At 36.7% G+C, this 22,663-nt stretch overlaps 3 protein-coding genes and 1 non-coding gene across 4 annotated transcripts; 2 read left to right on the forward strand and 2 right to left on the reverse strand.

The window, feature by feature from the left end:
* Positions 1 to 193: 193 nt before the first annotated feature.
* Positions 194 to 265, forward strand: TRNAD-GUC (transfer RNA aspartic acid (anticodon GUC)). The gene has a single exon. It is a non-coding gene; the product is annotated as a tRNA-Asp (tRNA).
* A 1,389-nt stretch (positions 266 to 1,654) lies between these two features.
* On the reverse strand, positions 1,655 to 3,520 carry LOC147864069 (pentatricopeptide repeat-containing protein At1g15510, chloroplastic-like). Its single transcript, XM_087319339.1, has one exon. The coding sequence runs from the start codon at positions 3,518 to 3,520 to the stop codon at positions 1,655 to 1,657; it is 1,866 nt and encodes a 621-aa protein (XP_087175465.1).
* A 1,700-nt stretch (positions 3,521 to 5,220) lies between these two features.
* LOC147864070 (S-adenosyl-L-methionine-dependent methyltransferases superfamily protein) lies at positions 5,221 to 10,238 on the reverse strand. Its single transcript, XM_087320174.1, has 7 exons — positions 10,137 to 10,238; positions 9,914 to 10,010; positions 9,472 to 9,610; positions 7,627 to 7,709; positions 6,373 to 6,507; positions 5,804 to 5,908; positions 5,221 to 5,672 (listed from the first exon to the last, which is right to left on the reverse strand). Exons 1-7 carry the CDS (start codon positions 10,187 to 10,189, stop codon positions 5,559 to 5,561), a joined length of 726 nt encoding a protein of 241 aa, XP_087176300.1. The 5' UTR covers positions 10,190 to 10,238; the 3' UTR covers positions 5,221 to 5,558.
* A 4,430-nt stretch (positions 10,239 to 14,668) lies between these two features.
* On the forward strand, positions 14,669 to 20,318 carry LOC147864071 (kinesin-like protein KIN-14H). Its single transcript, XM_087319708.1, has 17 exons — positions 14,669 to 14,801; positions 15,389 to 15,679; positions 15,792 to 15,936; positions 16,024 to 16,133; positions 16,455 to 16,574; positions 16,665 to 16,868; positions 16,952 to 17,161; positions 17,242 to 17,316; positions 17,399 to 17,545; positions 17,670 to 17,817; positions 17,913 to 18,022; positions 18,297 to 18,458; positions 18,598 to 18,818; positions 18,917 to 18,998; positions 19,188 to 19,292; positions 19,508 to 19,612; positions 19,809 to 20,318. Exons 1-17 carry the CDS (start codon positions 14,742 to 14,744, stop codon positions 19,971 to 19,973), a joined length of 2,460 nt encoding a protein of 819 aa, XP_087175834.1. The 5' UTR covers positions 14,669 to 14,741; the 3' UTR covers positions 19,974 to 20,318.
* The last annotated feature ends 2,345 nt before the right edge of the window (positions 20,319 to 22,663 follow it).

Here is a 22,663-nt window from a genome sequence, read left to right on the forward strand (position 1 = left end):
ATAGACCATGAACGAACTTAGAACTAAAGGGAGCATTAGGGCAAAGAAAAAACTTGTGTCGAAGCCTTTTCATGAGGCTATAGAGGTTAGAGCACTAGCTTACAATAAAATAAGGTAACAACGAATTGTTTGCTATTAAGAGAAGGATGATTACATGATAAATAAATTCTGTATGTCAAGTTTCTATTGATATGTCGTTGTAGTATAGTGGTGAGTATTCCCGCCTGTCACGCGGGTGACCCGGGTTCGATCCCCGGCAACGGCGTAATTTCAGTTTTTATTATTCCTTTTGCATACGAATAGCTGCCTTTTATCCTTGTTTTCGTGAACAAATCTCGCATTTGGCTGTCCATTCGTCCAAGAAGAAACCACTGCCAATAAGATGGATAGATATATATAATGGGTCAAACTCTCTCAATTTCGAAGCTTGGCACGACTGAGCTTGAATCATATATATACGAGATTTGTTAATGCCTTACTTGAGCAAAGGCAATGAGGCTTATACTGAAGGTGACCTTGAAGTTGCCACCATGATCAACACAACAAACACAAACTACGAGGGATAGCAAGAAGGTGAAAGTTACTTCTTTTTTTTTTGTTCCAATAAGAGGTTAAAGACAATCACCGAAACAAAAGAATATGTTCTTGTAACCCAATCTTATAGCATATTTTGACTTGTCTGTAAAGTAGGCATATATATAAATATTTCTCTAGGAAATAGGTTGCATTCCCTTATAAATATCTTTGCAGTGTAGTAAATTATAATGATATTTTAAATTCTATTTGGGCTTCTACAAAGCAACCAAAATAGATGGTCCATATCAGGCTTATGAAGGCATCATTACCATTACATAAGGTATAACCAACAAGTTTTGCCCCCTTTCATTGGCTTTGTAATGACGTAATGGTATAATCGACAAATTTACATTACAAACATACACTCCTTAACATGCAGAATGTATATGTCAATGAAATAACCTCGCTAGTCAAAAAAGTTATGTCTTCTTAGATTCAAGACTATCTATTGGATGTGCTTTTCTAAAAGGCTCCCACCAGTATGGAAGCAATCAACGTTTTTCTTGAACTTTGCTTAAGCACTCCAACTAGTATCACCATATCCTGATTTAGATATTTCATGATTCATATTATTTATCTCTAATATTCAACTTATTTATTCTTTATTTAGTATTTTCTGTTTTTTTATTGGTTATAATTTGATCTATATGATGCTCTAGTTCTCATTTTTAACATTAGGCACTCACTTGATAATTCAATATGTGTCAATAGCAAGATGCTAGTCAAATCAGCCTGATTATGGCAATATGCCTTTACTATTTGCAGAGGAAATTAGCCCTTCTCACGTATTAAAATATTTAGTGAAGCTACTTAGTCATATCAAGGGTTTTCAGGAAATGGAAGCACGTGCAACTTACCTATGTTAGTTAGTTAACACACTTCCATGAGAGTGATCTGAGTCTGCCTGCTTATGAGGTGAATAGCAATTGCCAATAAGTGCTTCAATTGCTACATTACTTTCTATACAGCTTGCCTATGTTCACTCTGACTGTAATAGCAAATCACAGACTAACTTAGCCTCAACTCTAATGACTTTAAAATTTATTCACTTTCTCGGACACAATGTTTGGTTATTAAGTTACACAATGTGGTAATTTCTTTCATCCAGATTTGTAATATAGTCAAATATCTCTCTTCCAAGCACCACATTCCCCCACTTTTTACAAGCACCCAAGGCAATAAACCATACGATTGGATCACGATGGAATACAACATTACTTATCATAGTCATTGCATACTCTATTTGGTCTGTCTGGACAAGTAGATCAATCATGCAATAGTAGTGCTTAGAAATCGGAATAATTCCATAGTGCTTGCTCATTGCCTCAAAGTACATCTGACCCTTTGCAAACATACCCGCCTGACTACAAACACCTAGAACGACTAAAAAAGTCACTACATCAGGGTCCACACCTTCATGGACCATTTTGTTAAACAAACTAAATACATTCGCATGTCTTCCTAGCTGGGCATATCCTGTGATCAATGCATTCCATGACACATAATCACGCATTGAAAGCTTGTCAAACATGTTCAATGCTACATCAAGGCATCCGCAACGTGCATACATGTCAACCAGCGTGGTACCAATAACAATATCTCTCTCTAAACCTCTTCTTTCAATGTCAGCATGAATTTCTCTTCCCTTACTTGCGGCTGCTATGCTACCACAAGCTTTCAAGCTACAGATGAATGTTATGGCATTTGGTGGAATGCCTTCAAATTGCATCTTTGTAAACCAATGGAGAGCTTCTGCACCACACTCATGTTCCGCATACCCAGCAATTAATGATGTCCACAACACTACATTCTGGATCGGAAACTCATCAAACACTTCTTGAGCTTTTGTGAGTAAACCAAATTTGGCATACATATCAATCAAGGTACTCCTAAGAAAAATATTTCTTTTCAGCAAACCCTTGTTGTCAATCTCAACATGTATATCCGAACCTTTTTCTATTGATTGAATGATGCCACATGCTTTTAAACTCCAAACAAATGTGATGGTATTAGGAAAGATACCTTCAAGTTGCATGTTTTCTAAGCAACAGAGTGCTTTGATTGCATATCCACATTCAACATAACCGGCCATTAATGAGGTCCATGAGACTACATCCCGAAGTGGAATCTCATGAAAAACTTCTTCTGCTTTGAAAATCAATCCATTTCTTGCATATATATCAATCAAGGCATTCCCTATTACGAGATTACTTTCTATCCAACCTTTTCTTACAATCTCTGCATGTATTTCAATCGCCTTATCCATATCTCCAACAATACCACAAGATTTTAAGCTACAAACATATGTGATGGCATCAGGGGAGATGCCCTCAAATAGCATACGTTCAAAAAAATGGAGAGCTTCATCTCCATGACCACATTCAGCATATCCTGAGATCAATGCATTCCAAGAAACTACATCTTGGGTTTGAATCTTGAAGAAAATCTCTCTTGCTTTATCCAATTGGCCACATTTGACATACATATCAAGCAGAACAGTGCCAATAAAGGGGTCATTTTCAGGTATGCCCATTCTCACAAGATCAGAATGAAGGTGAATACCTGTTTTAAAATCTCGATGCTTCATGCTTGCCTGAAGCAAGGCTACAAATGTATGTTTAGATGTATTCACACAACCATCATCTTGCATTTTTCGATATAATGAGATGGCACATTGAAGATTCTCCGACTTTGCATACAAAGTGATGAGAGAATTCCATGACCAATGGTTGCGAAAGGCTAGCCTGTCGAAGAGCTTCTGAGCAGAATCAGTGAGGCCAAATGAAGCCAACAAAGGGATTAGATAGTTACCTAGTGATATGTGGCCTTCAAGTCCATTCTTGATCATGTAAAAATGTAGTGGTTGGACATAGAGGGGTCTCTTCTCTCTTCTACAAATCTGTAAGATACGTGTCAAATCCGCCACAGAAGGCAGAAGTACCATGGATACTTGAAAATCCAGGGGTGTAGATCCATCGTCTTAGGTCATGGCCCTCTTCGTCGTCGTCTTCTTCTTCAATTTCTTCCTTATGTCTTCTTCTTCTTCTTCTTCTTCTTCTTCATCTTCTTCATCATCTTCTTCTTCATCGTCTCCATTTTCCCTGGTTCTTAGCTCCTGGTCTCGGATGAAAAACAGTTTCAGATTCTGATCCATCCATGGATTGGACATGTTGAAACTTGACACTAATACAATTGAGGGTTGTCAAGGCAGCCCTTACTTAAAGGCTAAGCCTTTTCTTGCTCTCATGAACCCATTCATAGCTAATGTGTTGTCTATTGGCCAAGATCACACGAACATCTATGGATGGACGAGAGAACGGCTCATTAAAAAGAGCACATCCAGCACAAACCTGTATTTTATATTCTCCATTAGACAATAGTTAGTTCAATTTGTTCTGTCCTCAATCCCTGACTCTGATGCTTATTTAGCATTGCTCGATAATACAACACAAACTATCTTGTGTTTTCTATTGTCGGCCTACTTTTTGCTCTTGGTTGGTTAGCCTCGGTTGTCCTTAGGACATTGGATCCATTTCACTTTGAATAGCTCTAAATAGAACATCTCACTTTAGTTGGCTTCTTGTGTGAGTCTTTGTCATATTAACTATTCAAAGCCATCGATTTTTGTGTACATATCCATCTAAAAATGATATCTATGTTTACCATCATCCCCAATGCACCTATATAAATCTCACATATTGTTTGGTCATGTGGTGATGATACCTCGAACATTCAACATGTGATAGTTAACGTGAGATATTTGTGGACATGGGGAGGATCAAGCTGTAATACCATGAAGAATAAAGTAGAGAGATGCCAAAAATCATGTTATGTGTATGAGTTTCATGTCTTGCATCCCTCCTACATTGTTGCACTTGCAATCTATGGTCATGCAATTGCCAACTAGGGCTCTCCTAATAACCTCAACTTTATGAGTTTCTTCCTTACCCTTGCTCCCTAACACATGTAGGCACTTACACAAATCTCTTGGATTGTGATATTCCTATACTCTAAAACCAAGATCCCAATTGTTGGCTAAGCACACACTAATCAGCTTTGGCAAAAGTATCTTTTGTATGAGATGCAACAGATTTGACAAGTGCAATCTTATCGGATCTACTACATCTACCATTCCACCATATCCTAACCTTTCTTTTCATATTGAATTCACTAGAAGAGTTCACCCATATAGAAGAGTGAAAAGAAGCCCTACATTAAATATAGTTCATCATGTTAAGGATGGGGTCCTACCAATGGCTATGTAAACGAGCTTGGAAGTAAGTTACTCCAACATTTTTGTTGCTACTTCCAACATTCTCCATGTACATCATAACATCTTTAATTACAAGCATGGTTATGTCTCATTTTTCTTTTCCATAATACATCATTTTGATGTGCGAAATATTGTTATGTGGTATTCCATTATCAATATAGTCAAGACGATTGAAAAGGTGATTAAATCCATACAACATTAGAAGATTTCTGGTCTTCAATAATAGACTTTAATGCAAAAATTAATTATGATATGAGCATGAAATGATGATAATAACCTAGTAATGGAATCAATGAGACGGTAAAGGAAGTAAGACACAATGCAGGCTTCTCTACATTCTCTTTCCACTTTCAATATAAACCAATCCCATGTAAAAATGTGAAGCTTCTTTTGCTCGAAATTTTGATATTTTCTTTTTCAATACAAAAGGCATTATTGCCAACATTTTCTTTTTGTTTCTACCTTCCATGTATGAGCATAGTAAATGACCACGCTCTTATCATGCCAGACCCTCGTGTGAAAAACCAAATAGGTGGTTAAATAGTGTGTGAGACGCTCATCTAAAGTTGAACAAAAAGCGTATGAACAGAATGAGTTAAACTTACTCACCCTAAAGCAAATGTACAATTCAAAATCCAGATTTCAGTGTAGTCATGAACAATGACCATAATCACTGTTATCTGAAATATATCATAGGAAGTCTACCCATTCATTCATCTAGTAATGCTTGCAGAAGGTAATCCTCTTGGTTCATTTGCTCATTAAAAAGATCCATCTCCAGGCTGCCTGAAATTTTGGGTTCTGATAATTTTTCACGGGTTCCCTGTGAGCATTTCAAGAACAAGGATGTGGTAAGATGCAGAAGATGAAAGTGTTTCATATGTTGTTGGCATCAGATGCTAGAAAGAATATAACAAATTGCTTTCAAACACAAAAGAAAGGCAAAAAAAATACCTTTCTCAACGTATAAAAGAAATAGTGAAAACCTTCCCCAAATGTCTTCCATTTCATCGACCATGAATACTTTTCAGCCTCAAATACAAGGCGCCTAAAATGAGGCTATAAAATAAAGTTCTGTTCAGATTCTGGAATATTAAATAATGCACCACAGTAAGGACAAATGTTTCCTAGCGCTACAAAAAGAATAAGCAAGCATTAGAGGTGTAAGATTCCATATTGTGTCCAACTACCCACAGATGCCATCCAATCCACATATGGATTACTGCTCCATGATAACATTGTAAATTCCATACGTTTGCCCCACACTCATAGGCTTCCCAATATTTAACGTTTATCAAACTATAGGACCAATTAAACCTTCCCCTGTTTTCGTTGACCTTGATCTCATGTGAAATATTTCTCACTGGCCGACTGAAATCTCCTCCATCTTATAATCCCTATCAATGCTTCCAGGCATTCTTTCACCCTCCATTTTGCAAACAATATCTTAACTATTGCATACACTTTTTCTGAGAACACAAAAGATGTTTAACAGCATGAAGATTATAAAGATAAAGAATAACCTGGCTGAAACTAATAGATATAAAGATGCCATTAGGTGACAAAATCCTGTGAACGCCATCCAGCATTGAAGACACCATACTTCTTGTTTCATGTTTTGGGTTCCATGGGTCACCACTGTTCACAAATAGGACATCCTACATGAAAATTCGTCTGCTTTTATAAATGATGAAACAATAATACAGAATCAATTAAATCAGGCAGATGGAATTTCTCAGTGATAAACCAACCGAATTTTATCTATAAAAGAATTTAATTATATTTCCATAAAAACCACCAAAACTACTGCCTTTTTTATTTCCAAAATCAATTCAACCACCGCCAATTTAGCAGGAGGTGTTATGTGGCTCTGGCTCCAGAATACTACAAGATGGAGTCAATGTGGAAAATCAACCAATCAGAGTGGAAATCACCCTATAAATAAGGAGATGGTTGATAGCTCAACGCCCCTAATCCAGCCATGTGATATTGTAGTCACAAACTTTCTGTATATTACAACAACAAAAATCGGAACCCCTTAATGTTGTTTTATATGGGCATTATGGTATTTGATCACAGGCGATTCTACAATGTCTAGATAAAAGATAATCATACCGCCCGTCATAATCAATGCAAGGCAGTGTTAAGTAGAATGAAGATTCTTCTCCATGTCTTTTTGATGATACGCTCTTGCTTGATTGGCAAAGCCAAAAAATAGGTCAAAAAGGAGTTTGATTGCTCCTCTACACTCCATCTTTCCTAATCCACCAGATGCCTTGTTTGATGACAGGGAGGACACTTCGAAAATTGGACTCCCTTGGTTTACGCAAAGCCGACATGTTGCAAGTCCAACTTTTGCTTTTCACGCCAATCATGAAAAGATTGTATATCAATCACATGCATATTGCTCTCGAGTTAAAATATGTAATGATTTAATGAGCAGAATCAGAGAAAATGGATACTATAAAATTGCAAAGCAGAGGGAAGAAATGAATTACTGGCAAATACGTACGCAAATTAATAGATTGGACATCTTCAGAGAAACAATGAGAGCATATAATTTATTAAAAGAAATTTACAAATCTGAACTATTAACTTCCAAGATAATCAACAAGGAGATTGTATTGGGAATAGAAGCACTCATACAAAAGAAAATATATATTAGGCCTCGAAATTAACTCCAAGAAAAAAGTACAGTTTTGTAATGAAGTTATCGAACAAGACAAGTTCTACATTAAAGTCTATGAATTCTATAGAGCATCAATAATCATTCTTACCATTGTTCCCTTTTCAATAACAACATCAAAGGAATTGTCTTCGAATTGGAGATCTAACATATCCGCAATCACTGTTTTGACTCCTGAAACAAAGTGCAATCTGGATAAGACATTTAGATGACTTTATCTTGCATGCATAATTTAAGTTCAGCTAAATTATTGTGTTGAGGGTTTCTATACAAGTAGCATTGCCAACATTTACACAAGCCCAGTTTACAATTTGATTAAAGCCACTTTGGAAGGTTAAGATAGAAAATTACCATCAAGACTTAATAAAATGAGCATGTCTAATATTGTGGACGTTGGGAATGCCTTACCTCTTATAAACTCAAAAAATATCATGTATTTAGCCAATCTTTAAAACCCAATAGAATGTTCTGGTAATAGATATTTAGAGGATATACTCACGAAGTTCAAAGGAGTTGGACATATTTGACTCTTCCAATATTGTGGCCATTGGGCATGCGTTACCTCTTACAAGCCCAAAAAATATCATGTATTTAGCCGATCTTTACAACCCCACAGAACATTCTGGTAACAGATGTTTAGACGATATACTCACAAAGTTCAAAGAAGTTGGGCATATTTCTCAATTGTGTCACGTCAAGGATTACCATTTAATGTAACATCACCTTATTATTTCCCTTCATATGTGTAGCTTCATCCTATTATTAGCATATTTCTATGTCTACATATCACATTTCCATATCAAGTTTATGAAACCTGTGTTTTGCATGTTGTATGTTGAAAAATTAATCTTGATGGATAAAACCTGGATATCACATAAGTTATAGCTGACATGCATAACATATAAATTCGAACGTTCCTCATAAAATCTGAGAATGGGTTTTTTCTTACAGGTCTAATAATTGAATCTTCAACAGACGTGAAGCATCAAAATGTAAATGCATCATTATTTATAGGCTGACCTACATGTTTAACACACATTGTCACACACGCAGAGTGTATATAGAAGATAGAGATGTTTTACATGTAGAACATGTAGTTTACAATGGCTCTATTAATTGCATTCAGGCAATCACAGCTATAAAAGTTTAAACCCACCTTGAAATATAGTAGTACGAACAAGAGGCATGTTTAATGGTAAAACTATTATGGTTAGATGGAGCATTACTTAATATATGCAAAGTTTCAAGAGTACTTAACAAATTATCGTTATGAAAGAATAAATACTTCATTGGGTATTTGAGAAAAATATACTTACTATTGTTTGAGGAAACAGAGCAACAAGAATCATTAAAAGAGGAAAACATTACGTATATGATTATGATTATGATTGTGATTAGATCAATTGCTTTTCTCCACAATTACACTTCAGCATAGAAGACTTTGGGCAATGTGGTGTAGAAAGCTTTTCGTTTGAGTAGCTTTTGGCAATCAGCTTTCAACCATTTCAGTCATTCAGGTTTTCATTTGAGTTTCAAAATGATTACTATATGCTTGTTATGTTTTTCATGACATATGGTACATTTAAATATATTTTTTAATGTTTCCAATCAAATATCTTGTAAATATTCTTAAGAGTATTTAGCTTCCTGCCAGTAATTTATTGTATAGCTAAAAAATAAGTGTATAATTACATATACATGTGTGTATGTACGTGGGTATGAATGCACTTGTTATGTTTCTTCATCATACTAGTGGCACATTTTTAACCTAATTTATTAATGTCTCTAATGCAACATCTTGTTGATATTCTTTGTGAATTGTATGCCTCCAACCAGTAAATTCATAGTATAGTCAAAATTTCATTCTACATGTGCCTATCTATATGTGTGTGTTATGTGCACGTGAATGCATGAGAGAGGGAGAGTATGCTTACACCTGTGCAAGATCCTGCCTGTAACTGTTTCTGCATTTGCTGTACCGCAACAGGAGAAAGATCACTGCAAGTTATGTTATGTATTCCATCTCGGAACATGTCTATGCTCAACCGAGAATTTCCACATCCGACCTCCAATACCTAACATTTCAAGATCCATTAATCAAACAAGAAACATGATTATGACAATGAAACCAAAATAAGAAGAAGAAGACGAAGAAGTCAACACCATTGGTTGCAAAAAGAACACGACTTCACAGGGGAAAGAGAAATAAAAACTTTTAATCAATAAACCAAAGAGCCATGGAGGAATTGGCAGGAGAAAAATAAGCAAAACAGGAAATAGCAACAGAAAAAAAAAAAATTAACTGTAAATGAAAAAAATATGAAGGAACTGACAGAAGGGGGGGGGGGGGGGGGGGAGTGAGAGAGATAAAAACCTACTCGATCAGATGGTGAGACATTATCAAGAATCAAATGCCTAAAATGCGAGTAATCTTTGAACCACTCATAGTGATCCTCCTCTTCAAATCTCTTATTCCTGTAGAAATAAAAAAGGGAATTAGTCCAAAGAGTTTCCAAATACGAGCTGCTAAATTACAAAAGAAACAATAAATAAATCAATAAAAAGGGACTGAGGATATGGTGAAAAAGAGAAAACACGAACCAATATTGAGGCTGAAGGTAGAGGGCGACATCAGGTGGCGGATCTCCTCGCATATCTGCAGAGCTTCTCAGATAAACCCCCCACTCCCCCTAAAAAGCTCCTTCTTTGTTCTCAGGGTACATACTGAGTATGTATGTATGGGTATCATTGGTATGGGGTATGGTGGGGAGGGTATTTTGGGTATTATTGAAACATGGACTGGGTATTACCTGTAAATAACGAAAACAGTCAGGGTATGATTTTGGCATTGAATATACATATGTAAATTTGTAATAATGTGTGTATGTATGTATGTATGTATGTATGTATGTATGTATGTATGTATGTATGTATGTATGTGTGTGTGTGTGTGTGTGTGTGTGTGTGTGTAGGTATGTATGTAATATGTATGTATGTATGTATGTATGTATGTATGTATGTATACATATACCTTTGGTGTGTTTTTTTTCCAAAAAAATATCCTGCATTGGAATTTGGTAGTAAAGAAGTCAATATACAAAAGAGTCCACTATTACAATGAATATTGCAACATATTTAAGTAGAAAACTCTTGAATAGTCATGTAGCTTCAACAATCCATCCACCTTTAACATCCATATCAATCAAGGAATTACCACCAATGACCTTTATTAATGGAGTCTATGCCACATATATTACTAAGCATTTCGTCTCTCATTTTGATTAGCCAGCTTCTCCACAGCACGCCTCAGCCCTGCTTCCAATGTTCGCCAAAAATACCACCGTTAGAAATCCCTGCAATCTGATCGAAACTTTGTCGATGAAATCCAATGGTTGGTGTCGATGAAATTTGCGGCATGTCCCCTCTTGAAGTACATTCAGAGTTTTTGAATAACCATTGTTGCCACGATAATTAGAAGACCATTGAAGAGTCTGTTTGCTAGGATCTTCTGAAATGCCCCATTTCATCATCCACATCAAAATTCTGTTTCATACTCATAGTTTGAGATGAATCATGTGAATTTTGCATAATCATATTGCTTTGGTATTTTGGTTCACATGTTTATCTTAGCATGTACCCGATCCCGAACAATCGTCAACCCCCTAAAAAAGCCCCTCCTCTATTCTCAATGTATTGGGTATATGGTATATTTGGGCATTGTTGAAACCCTAGAGGGGTATTATGTGTTGAAAGCATAGAGGGAGATCAAAGACACTAGGGGTATGAGTTTGCCATTGTTGAAACCCTAGAGGGATATCAAAGACATTGGGGGTATGAGTTTGGCATTGAATATATGTGTGTGTATGTTGCTTTGGGTGTTTTGATGAACATGGTGTTGCTAGCATATACCTGAACACCCGTCAACCTAACACGGTACGCTAGCAAAAAGCAATGTATGTTGTATACGACCATACATGGTTGTCACGCGTTAGGATTATTCTTTACATCATTGGTTTGAGATTGTGCCAAAATCATTCTTTTTACTGGATTCGTTCATTTTGCTGGTTCACTTCCCAAAACTATCTAACTCATAAGCTTTTCTCATTAACACATAAATTAGTCCGACTCTGTCCTTCATAGGCATATTGTGTGTGTGTGATTGCACAACTAGGTGGGCCTAATGTTAGAGTTCAAGATTGTTGAAATATATCTCTTTGTTGTTTTCGTTCATTCTCTAGTTGCATTCCCAACAACATCTATCTTGTAGGTTCTCGCATATGATTATTTATGTTCTTCTTGGCATATGTGTGTGTGTTGTTGCATAGGTCCAATGTAAAGAGTTATTTGTGTATGTGAAGGAACAAGTAAACTGATGATAATATCACACTCTTGTGACAAATGATTAGTAATAAAGAAATATTAGATAAAACGATAAGAATGATTACATAAAAGATGGGTAGATAGATTCAACCAGCAATAACGTAGGTCTTTTGTGTGATTGCTCCAACAATGGAAAATCAAGTTTTGTATGAATAGATAGGCTATTAGTGGAACCTTCAACCTAAGTGGGTGCTATTGTGTAATTGATTAAATGATTCAAACAATAACATTACATCGTTCCCATGATGAAGGAATGGTAAGCGAGAATAAAAGAAGTAATAATAAAAAATACGATACATTATGTGGGGTAGAGTGATGAAGATTTTGAATTCAACAACACATTATGAATGAACAACAATGTCATAAGCATTGACAATATACACCTCATAATAAAATTCAATACACATACAAACAAATGGAATAAAATCACAACATTCACGACTAAATATCCAACTATGATGAGATAATGCAAAGCGTGACCTCGGGAAACTTATTCTACGTAGGGGGTGTTTATTTCAAATGCAAGAATATAGTGGCTAATAGAGCGAGAGAGCATTGGTATTAGCCCAACACTAACCAAGTTAGTGGACTATGTCGTAGTTGACATTTCAAAATTCACATATCATGACATGCACATGCACATGTGCATATCCATTTCCAACATGGTGGATCGATATCCTCAAAAGTTTGTATTTAAATATGTGCGTATAATCAAAATCCTCCTTCCTTGAGGAATTGTTCACACATTGTTCGATTTGTTCCCTCCCAACTTTCAAACTCCATTTCGTGCATAAGAGATGAAATAAACAATGCTTACCTTTGATACATTGCCACATTATTTATGCGAAGTGGACAGGTGTAACAAACCATAGGGATAGCTAGATTATACATCATTTCATAAATCTCATGGGCATGAGTATCATCCACTTTTAATGAATTTGCTCTCATTTGCGAAGTGGTTGTGATGGATTCACATGTAGAAAAACTAAAAAATGATTGATATGGCATTGATTTGACAAAAAAAAACTAAAGGGAGATCGAGGGTACCAATGTTAACATATAGAAATTTGCATTAGTTAGGTAGATGAGCTCAACTATTGCGATACGGGTGTAGAGCTAAACTATAAGGGTGTAGCTTGAAGGCATCCCGAGTGTGTGATTTGGGTGCACTTAATTTCTAAAATCTAATTCACCGATCCATAACCAATCACAATTGGCTCCATATCGCCATATGCGAAAACAAAGGTGTATAGGCTCTGTGACATGATTGTGCCTAGTTTTCAACACAAATCCTCAGAATTGGGCTCATGATTAAAATATTTCCAATGAGAGGGAGTTTAGTTTATCCCACTGATTCACACATACTCCAAAGAGGAAAATGATTGGTTAGCGATTACATCAAATTGTTAATTACCTTATCTAAAAATTTTAAAAAAGTGCACACCAAATATGTGACCGACAACTTTAGTGAGAGAGAAGGTTGAAAATGAGTAAATGCCATACATATATTGTTAGGTGGTTAAAACGTCCAAAACACATCCTCTACATATCTAGTCTAAGAGGGGCAAGACATTGCTCGTATTGGGACACATTATTTATGCGAGGGACCGACATTTCAAATGGATGCGATTATGGAACATACAAGATTTTTTGTACCGGTGCGACGTAATATGAAAGTCGAGGTAAAAGTGCGAGACCATGGGGGGGGGGGGGGGGGATGCATATTAACCATGAAAAGGAGAAATCTGGAAACATGGAGGACATGACAAAATGGTGTCTCCCCCCCCTTAAAATAAAAATAAAAATAAAAAGATTGGATGCACGATATACATACATACGTGCCGGGGGAGATGTAGGTATACACACTGGAATTTGGATAATAGGAGGCAAGATTATGTATGTATGTATGGGCCTTACGACATCCTTCGATCAACCATGTGATGGGGGGAATGTTCCGCATGCCCGAACCAGTCGCCCGGACGATAACACACACGCACATACACACACACACACACACACACACACACGTTCATTTGTGTGAGAGAGATAAAGAAAGATATATTAACGTCTTCTAAGGCCAAAATTGGCCCATGAGACAATTGGTTTACAACAAAAATGGGCTGTTTACCCATTTGTGAGAAGAGAGAGAGAGAGAGAGAGAGTTGACAATATATTTGTGTGTGTGTGTGTGGGCATGAAGTTTAAAGCGTTAGCGGAGCATCACCACATTTAGTTGACCGTTTACAGCAGCAGCAGCAGCAGCAGCAGCAGCACGCAAAAAATGAGGAGCAGAACAGAGCAGAACAGAGCAGAACAGAGTAGAAAGTGCTCAAAAAAGAGTATTCGGTTCAAACAGCACAAGTTAAAAAGAAAGAAAGAATAGGCGCGCAGAGAGAGAGAGAGAGAGAGAGAGAGAGAGAGAGAGAGAGAGGTGAGAGAGAAGAAAAAGACAGTGAGAAGAGAGAGAGAGAGAGAGAAATTCTGTGTGTGTGTGTGTGTGTGTCCTGATTGACTCCTGGGTAGGTCTTTCAGATAGATATAGATGGTTTCTCTGAGAAGAAGAGAAGAGGAGAATTAAGGGGGATCCCCTCCCCCCCTCTGTTGTTTCTGCTCTGCATCTTTCCTTCTTCTTCATTTTTTACTCCTTTCAGTTTGAGCTCCCTCCTCCCCCCCACACACATTTCGGAGAGAGACCTCTTATCTTTTTTTTTTTCTTTTTTCTTTTTATATACTTTTATTTTCTCTCGTTCTGGTAGATCGGTCATAAACCCTTCATTCTTCATCCTTCTTCTCCCTCTTCTTTTGCTCTACTTTCTGAAAGACGCCATGATGCGATCCTCTGCTGTGGGTCTACCTCGCACTCCTGTCAGAAGGCGCCCATTCAATGTAAGTCTTAGCTACTCCAGTCCCTCCTCCCTCCTCTGCCTCTCCTCCGTGGTTTCATTGTATGTATGTTCCATCAGACAAAAATTGCATTATAATTAAAATTTAAGAGCAACAAAGAGGTCCTTCTTCATCGCACGTTCTTGTTCCTCTTCTTTTGTTGTCACGGCCAGTACATATCATATAAAAAACGTGTAATTTTAGCATAGATTTCAGAATAGAAAAAGAGGAGTCCTCATCTTCATCTTCTTCTCTTAACCTGGTCCCAAATTTGTACATATATCATCATAATACTCCATTTATTAGCCTAGATTTGAAAATCAGAAAGGGTTCTTTGATCTCAGCTCAGCAGCATTATGTTTTCATCATGGCCGGGCTAAACTTTTATTTTAAGAAAACTGTGGGGTGCTAACTTTTCCTGCACCAGATCTACATCATATTTGTAAGATCCCTTCTGATAAGCGATTTTTGTTATATATCAGATAGAGAGAGATGTATCTCTGTCTCATGGGTCTCCTCCATCTTTGTCCATATATTCTTTTGCAATTACCTATTTACCTTGTAAATTTCAATGCATATTATGATTGCAGAAGGAAAACACCGACGCTCTATCTAGTCAAAGGAATGAAAGTGGCCGAGAGATGTATGTATCGAGATCTCTTTCAGAGCCTCCGAAGGTTAGGGTTCGCAGCGTTTTCACGTCAGTTAATGCTAGTAGACAATATAGTGGTACTATAGGAGAGGCAGTCGATCAATCAGTTTCCACACCATGTCGGGCGGGTAATAGTGATGAGAGCACTTCACCAGTCTCTATGACAAAAGAAGATGTTGAAGCTTTGCTTCATATGAAGATGAAAGGCAAAGGGAAGTTTGATTTCAAGGTATTTTTCAAGGTCTTTCAAGGTTTTTCATGGAGAGTAAACAGTTTTGAGACTAAACGGCATCAAATGGCCTCTTCTTCTGAAAATGATGATCATGGTTTTTAATAATCAGGGCAAATCAGAGCAAATGATGGAGTATATAAGGAAGCTTCGAACTTGCATCCGATGGTTGCAAGAGTTAGAAGCTGAATATATCTCAGAGAAGGAGCAACTCTATCATCAACTTCTGGAGCAGAGGAAGAACCATGAAATTTCAGGTTACTAATTGACTTCATATCTTATATCTATATTTCTACTTCTTGTAGTTCAAGCTTATAACTTTCTTGTTTATTGCAACCAATCAGAGGAACTACTACTAGCCAAACACGATGAACTCAGAAAAGAACTATTGGATATTAAAATGAAGTGCACTGCTTTGGAGGATAAACTTGCTGAAGCTGAGTCAGAGAGAGAGGTGCAAAATATCACCTTATTATTTAGTGCTCATGCATACTTTTCATAAGTCTCGAAGCGCATTTCCCTTTTATCATGCAATGCTACTGCTTAGAACAAAGTCAAGATACACATGTTTTTTAAAATGGATGTAGCATTAAACCCATCGCGTTAGACTTGAATCCATTAACTCAAGGTTATAAAGTGTATGCTTTACCACCACTGTCTATACCATACCAGCATCACATTTATAGATCATATTTTGTAAATTTCCTAATGGATGTATGAAAGTGGGGCTTTTGCATTGTGCTTTTGCACATAATACCTTGTTTTTGTATTGCAGTCTCTTTTGGCTGATCGAGAGAACGATTCAGAAAGCTTGAAGCTTGCAAATGCTGAGATTATACGGCTAACGGCAGATTCTGAGGCTCATGAAAAAGATCTCGAGAATGCAAATGAGCAGGTAATGTTTCTTTCAGTCTATGGTTGATTTTTTCCTATTAATTTACTATGAAGAAAAGGTGAGTCCATGCTAACTTTGGGTCTATGACAGATATCTGCTTTGCAAGAAATAAATAAGAAGCTGCAAGAATACAATGCTAGCTTGCAAGTGTACAATGCCAAAATGCAGTCGGATGCCGCAATGGCTGCAGAAACTATTTCCAAAATTCAGAAGGAGAAGTCTTCTATGATGGAGACGTTGAGTAGTTTAAGAGGTCATTCAGTTTCTCTTCAAGAGCAACTCAATCAAGCGAAGGTAAAGAATGCTCTCAAAGTTGAACTTTTGTTATGTGTGGAGTCATATTTAGTTTCTAGGGATGACAATATGCGATTTCTCAGGCATCCATGCAAGAAGGAGCAAATCAGAGAAAGCTTCTCATGGATGAGCAAGAGAAGCTCCGAGTAGAGTTACTACATTCATTAGAACATGAGAAGAAGCAGTCAGCTGAACTAGAAGAGTTAACTGTGGAGATCACTGAGTGTAAGGAGTATATAAGGAATTCAGACATGGAATTAGAAGCTGTCAAAGAAAAGTTGGTGTCATTAGAGGTATGTTTAAAAAGTGATAATGTGTAAAAGATGGAGATTGTTTGTACCCTCATCAATGTATATGTTGTTGGCCTTTGCAGCAAATAAACACTTCACAGACAGAGGAGATGACAAGCCTGAGGGAAGAAATGAGTATAGCTAATCAGAAGCTTCAGGTAGATCTCTCTACCAATCAATCCTCTCTAGCTTACAAGTCAAGGTTTTCTGCCTCTCTCATTTCTCGATCTTGTTTGCCAGATGGTGGAGAGCAAAGTCGTTCAGCAACAATGTGAAGATGCAGAAAAGAAAGTTGTGATGAAGGACTTGCAACAAAGGCTTGCGGATGCTGAGCTACGAGTTCGTGAAGGGGAATTGCTCCGCAGAAAGCTTCATAACACAATTCTGGTTTGAACCCTTTCTTATATTGTGTTGTTGATTATTAATCTGTTTCATATACATGGCACTATATTAACATTGGAAATGCGTGAGCTCTCGTCTGATTTTATTGATTTATTCATGGACATTCTAGGAATTGAAAGGTAATGTAAGAGTGTTCTGCCGAGTGCGTCCTTTGTTACCAGAGGATGAAAGTTTCATGCAAGGAGAACCACCTGCTTTATTTTATCCAACTTCAGCTGAGCTTCTCGGGCGTGGCATTGAACTTGTTCAGACTCAAGGTCTAGATAGATTTATATGTTTTTTCCTATTCAAATTTGATTATGATTATGGGGACACTATTGTTTTCCTGACATATGTAAACTCCTGAATTTAGGACAAAGGCATGCATTTACATTTGACAAAGTGTTTGGGCCAGAGGCCAGGCAAGACGATGTCTTTATGGAGATTTCACAACTGATCCAAAGTGCCCTTGATGGCTATAAGGTATAGTATTCAAGGTTTTGATTAGTCCCAATCCACTTTTATTTTGCCAGGGTGGAAGCATGTGGGTTGATGGTATTCATTTATTGAAGGCCCAAATATCTCTCTTGATATATATTACAATTTTAAAGTTTACATCCTAAATTTGAGAAGAAGGATGTGCAAATAGCTTCGAAATGCTGACAATTTGTTGATTACTTGTGATGATAAAAGGATTAGTGCTATGATTCTTATCAGCGTTAAGTTAGGTTTTGATTTGGTGTCAGATATCCTGCAGGTTTGTATTTTTGCCTATGGGCAGACTGGATCGGGTAAAACACACACCATGCTTGGTGATCCCGACGACTTTGATCAGATGGGAGTAATCCCAAGATCATTGGAGCAAATCTTTAAATCCAGTGAGGCACTAAGCTTACAAGGATGGACCTTCCAAATGCAGGTATCTGGATTGCATTTTCATGGTTATACTTTACATATCCTTAAGTTGTCTCATAAAACAAAATTCCATTAAGATAAAAATAAGTTATTTAATAATACTGAAACAGCCAGTTGTTTTTGGGAAATAAACAAAAAAACAGGCATCGATGCTTGAGATATATAATGAAACAATTCGGGATCTCCTCGTTCCTGGTAATAGGGGTGGAACACCATCAAAGACATATGGTAATGGAACACCTTCGAAGCAGTATACTATAAAACATGATCCGAATGGAATGACCAGTGTCTCTGACTTGACTGTTGTCGAGGTGAGCAAATGGGAAGAGGTCTCTTGTCTGTTGAGGCAAGCTTCTCAAAGCAGGTGAAATCTTTTTACTTAACTATACATACTTCACTTGCTTTGCTTCATATAATTGTTATACTATGTGACTGACCATCTCCTTTGTGATATCACCACAGGGCCGTTGGAAAAACTGCCATAAATGATCAATCTTCAAGGAGTCACTGTGTCTTTACATTACGAATCTCTGGATTTAATGAGGTTTGTGATATGATCTGCTTACTTGAAAATCGTGACATACACATATTCCTTACTTGAAATGAGGCAACAGAAGGCTGGTTGTTGGAGTTGATCTCCCAACCTGTGGCTTATAGGGAAAAGGGGCCAAGTTGTGATGGAAGTTTTTGACCTATCTGTAATAGGAATCAAAACGTTTTGTTACAATTGCAGAGTATCAACCAAGAGGTGAATGGGATTCTTAACCTCATCGACTTAGCAGGCAGTGAACGCCTTTCTCGCAGTGGATCGGTTGGAGATCGGCTCAAAGAGACTCAGGTATACTGTGTTCTATGCCGTTGCAAACATCACTCTTTGTTAAAATATATAGGGAACTGAATGTGAGATGAAAACTGACTAGGCAATGAAAGAAATGGCCACACCATATCTGTCTGGAAGTAGTGGGTTCATACAATGGAACACTCATATACATAGAATGTTAGCTATACACTTATGTGTTAAGATTTTTATTCTTTTTTGTCGTTCAAATTCAGGCCATAAACAAAAGTCTTGCAAGCTTGGGAGATGTTATACTTGCTATTGCGAATCGTGATCAACATGTTCCTTACCGCAACTCCAAGTTGACGTACTTCTTGCAAGTAATAGTCGTGATCCCCTTATAAAAGTCTTTTCTCTTATGAACCATAAATCCATCAATTCATAACAAAAGATTCATTAAAAATCTTGTCCTACATGAATATACCATATAAATCTATCCATGGCAAAAAAAGCTTCACTTATTTCTGAAAGGAAAGAATGTAATGATATGATGATGATTGGCTCTCTTTAATGCAGCCTTGTCTTGGTGGAGATTCAAAGACCCTGATGTTTGTGAATGTTTCCCCTGATGCCAAGTGTGCAAACGAGACGTTGTGCTCGCTAAGGTTTGCGGCGAAGGTGAATGCATGTGACATTGGTGTCCCAAGGCGTAATACGCATACACTCAGCTATCAAGAATAATATCCAATACTAACAACTATTAAATTGTGGCCTCTATGTTGGAAGCTTTTCCATACCTCGATGCTTGGGTACTTGGTTTTTGTTTGAGAACAAAAAAGATATGAAACAAAAATTGGTTGAGATATCAGAAAAAGAAAAATATTTGGTATCTTAGACGTGTGGACTATCTTTCTTGAGATTCCCAAAAGTTGGAAAAAGAAGATGAATCAAAGGTTGCAGAAGGGTACTAAATTTGTTTGTGTCATGAAATCATGACCGAAAAAAGTTTGGATCGATTGCCTATACAACATACATATAATATATACACACACTTCCTCAATACTGCTCCAATGTCAGAATTACATATATATGTTTTTGCCATATCCTAATGCTTTTTCTGAACCCAAATTAAGTAGGAAAGCATTGAAGCTGACATGCAAATATGCCAAATTCCCCATGAGTACAAGTAAATTTGTTAATACTGGTAGAGAAGGAAGCGTATAGATGCAACTGTATAATAAAGACATTTCAGTGGTCTGGTTGTTTTGTTGAGGCTTTTTGTCTATGCTATGAATTTCTTTGATGTGGTGTATTATGTATGTAGCATTGTTGATGATTTGGTGATAAATTTTTAGATCTCCTGAAACTCTGATGAGAATGTTTGTCGGTGTTTTGGAGATTTGATTTCATTTATTAAGTCATGGTGTTTAAAAATTAGCCTGCATTTCTATTTCAAGAATTTGAAGCTGGAACAACGTTTACACCCAATGATGATCCGATTCCTTCACGAACTGATTTTATGAATTTAGCATTAGAATTGGAACTGATTGTTTCACTACCATGTGTTATATCGTAAAATACTTAGGGACTCTTCTTGACTTGTTTTGCTAGAAAAGTAAATGGTGAAGGATTTGGTTCATGCAAATCTTGGAGTCAATTGAGATCATGAATGAAGTAAGAATGTCAATTGAGATCTTGAAGTGTCCTAACAATAATGAATATATTCCTTCCCTTGTAATGTAATATATCTTCAATTTATTGCACTAGGAAATAATTGGGCAAAAAGGGCATCATTCACAAGACTTGGTCGATATCGCAAGGTGACAAAGAAAAGATTCATAATTATTTGAGAAACTCGTGAATTTGTTTTTGGACCCTACTTTTAGTTTTGTCGGTGATGGTAGATTTGTCAACAGGATTTATTGTCACTTGAAAAATAAATATTGCTGACTATCTACATCACTTAATTATGACAATGTCCTATTTCACTTGTATGCATGAAAGATAGGATCATTTAATGCTTTAAAAAACTTGTTGGAATCACATGCACACACAAAGTAGATGAATGTTTGTGAAATCACAATGAAAAAATCAGTAAAAAATATGCAAGGTAAAAATTACTAAATGATAGATGTGATGAAAGAAAGCCAACAAACCATGAAATTGGAACAGGAAAAGGGGAAAGATTTGAATCATATTTCTCCATAAGCATAAAATGCCAATAGGGACAAGAAATGAAGCTTGTCATTGAAAGAAAGGATCAAAAAGAGGGGGGAAGCTTGTAAATGAGGACACGACCTACAATTTTATCTTTGCCTTTGCCTTTGCCTTTGCCTTTGCCATTGCCATTGCCTTTACCTTTACAACTTGTTGATGGGAAACGTTTGCAAGAAGTTGGTACCTCCTATTTAACAAAGAAAAAAGAGAGAGGAATCATGACATATATTTGCAATCTTCTTTTCTAGGACAAAGATAGGATACTCAAACCTTGTACTTCATGTGTTGGATATCTTGACGCTTGCATTAAACGCTATACCCCATTTTGTGTTGGATATCTCTCAAAAAGAGTTCAAAACTACCTTGGTATTAAAGAGATGTGTGTTCGTTAGCAAACTGAAAGTGTAAAGGTACGATATGTGTACGAACCCACATAGGATGAGGTGTGAATCCTCATGTCTACCTATAAATATAGGGGCAATGCCCAAAGAGCTCATGGAAACTTGTACTTTCATAGAAGTGTTGAACACATTACCTTCTTATTTGTCCTTCTCTTATTCTTTCACTCCAGTTTTGCTCATCGTCCATTTTGCTTTCTCTTGTGGTTTCTCTTGTTATCACTACTGCTTTTGCTTTTTTTCATGTTTTGTCTTGCTTGTGCTCATTGTCACTACGCCTTCTCCGTCATGTGGGATCCCCATGTTTGAAGCCACTACCCTAAATCTTAAGAACAATGCTAATACGTTTTTTTAAACTTATAAAAGATTGATGTACAAATTCAATCCAAAAAACAAACAAACAATTTTAGCTATCACATATTATGGAAATACTACAGAATTGTTAGTTATTTATGAACGGAATTCAAAGTTCCATTATGTGCTTTACAAGATAAATGATGTGTTTCACATTTTATGTATTGTAACTTTGATCATGTAAGAATGTTGTATCACTTGCAAATTTGGGACTAAATGGTCTAGTTTTTAAGGGAAAAGGATTCTTAACCTGTTTATATGATGTATTTATGCATTTATTAACAACATCATACAACATATAGTTTATGAACTAGGACCCAACAACATCCTATGAAAATGTGAATTCTCTCTCTCTCTCTCTCTCTCTCTCTCCACCCCCCCTTTGCCTTTGTGTACGTCTTCATGATATTTAGTTTCTTTTAACGAGAGGATGTAACATTTTTCTAATCATCCCCTTTAAAT

Source organism: Azolla caroliniana, unplaced genomic scaffold, assembly GCF_043228905.1.
Source record: "Azolla caroliniana isolate FFs.n. ecotype wild unplaced genomic scaffold, voAzoCaro1.0.p SCAF_5, whole genome shotgun sequence".
NCBI lineage: Eukaryota > Viridiplantae > Streptophyta > Polypodiopsida > Salviniales > Salviniaceae > Azolla > Azolla caroliniana.

Excerpts from the sequence above, each read along its gene's own strand:
- LOC147864071 (XM_087319708.1), top strand. The coding sequence starts at position 14,742 with ATGATGCGATCCTCTGCTGTGGGTCTACCTCGCACTCCTGTCAGAAGG. Across the intron at positions 15,937-16,023 it reads GAAGAACCATGAAATTTCAG|AGGAACTACTACTAGCCAAA; the intron begins GTTACTAATTGA and ends GCAACCAATCAG. Across the intron at positions 19,293-19,507 it reads ATCGGCTCAAAGAGACTCAG|GCCATAAACAAAAGTCTTGC; the intron begins GTATACTGTGTT and ends GTTCAAATTCAG.
- LOC147864070 (XM_087320174.1), bottom strand. The coding sequence starts at position 10,189 with ATGCGAGGAGATCCGCCACCTGATGTCGCCCTCTACCTTCAGCCTCAA. Across the intron at positions 9,611-9,913 it reads ATGTCTCACCATCTGATCGA|GTATTGGAGGTCGGATGTGG; the intron begins GTAGGTTTTTAT and ends TTGAAATGTTAG. Across the intron at positions 6,508-7,626 it reads TTATTGAAAAGGGAACAATG|GATGTCCTATTTGTGAACAG; the intron begins GTAAGAATGATT and ends ATTTTCATGTAG.
- LOC147864069 (XM_087319339.1), bottom strand. The coding sequence starts at position 3,520 with ATGGTACTTCTGCCTTCTGTGGCGGATTTGACACGTATCTTACAGATT.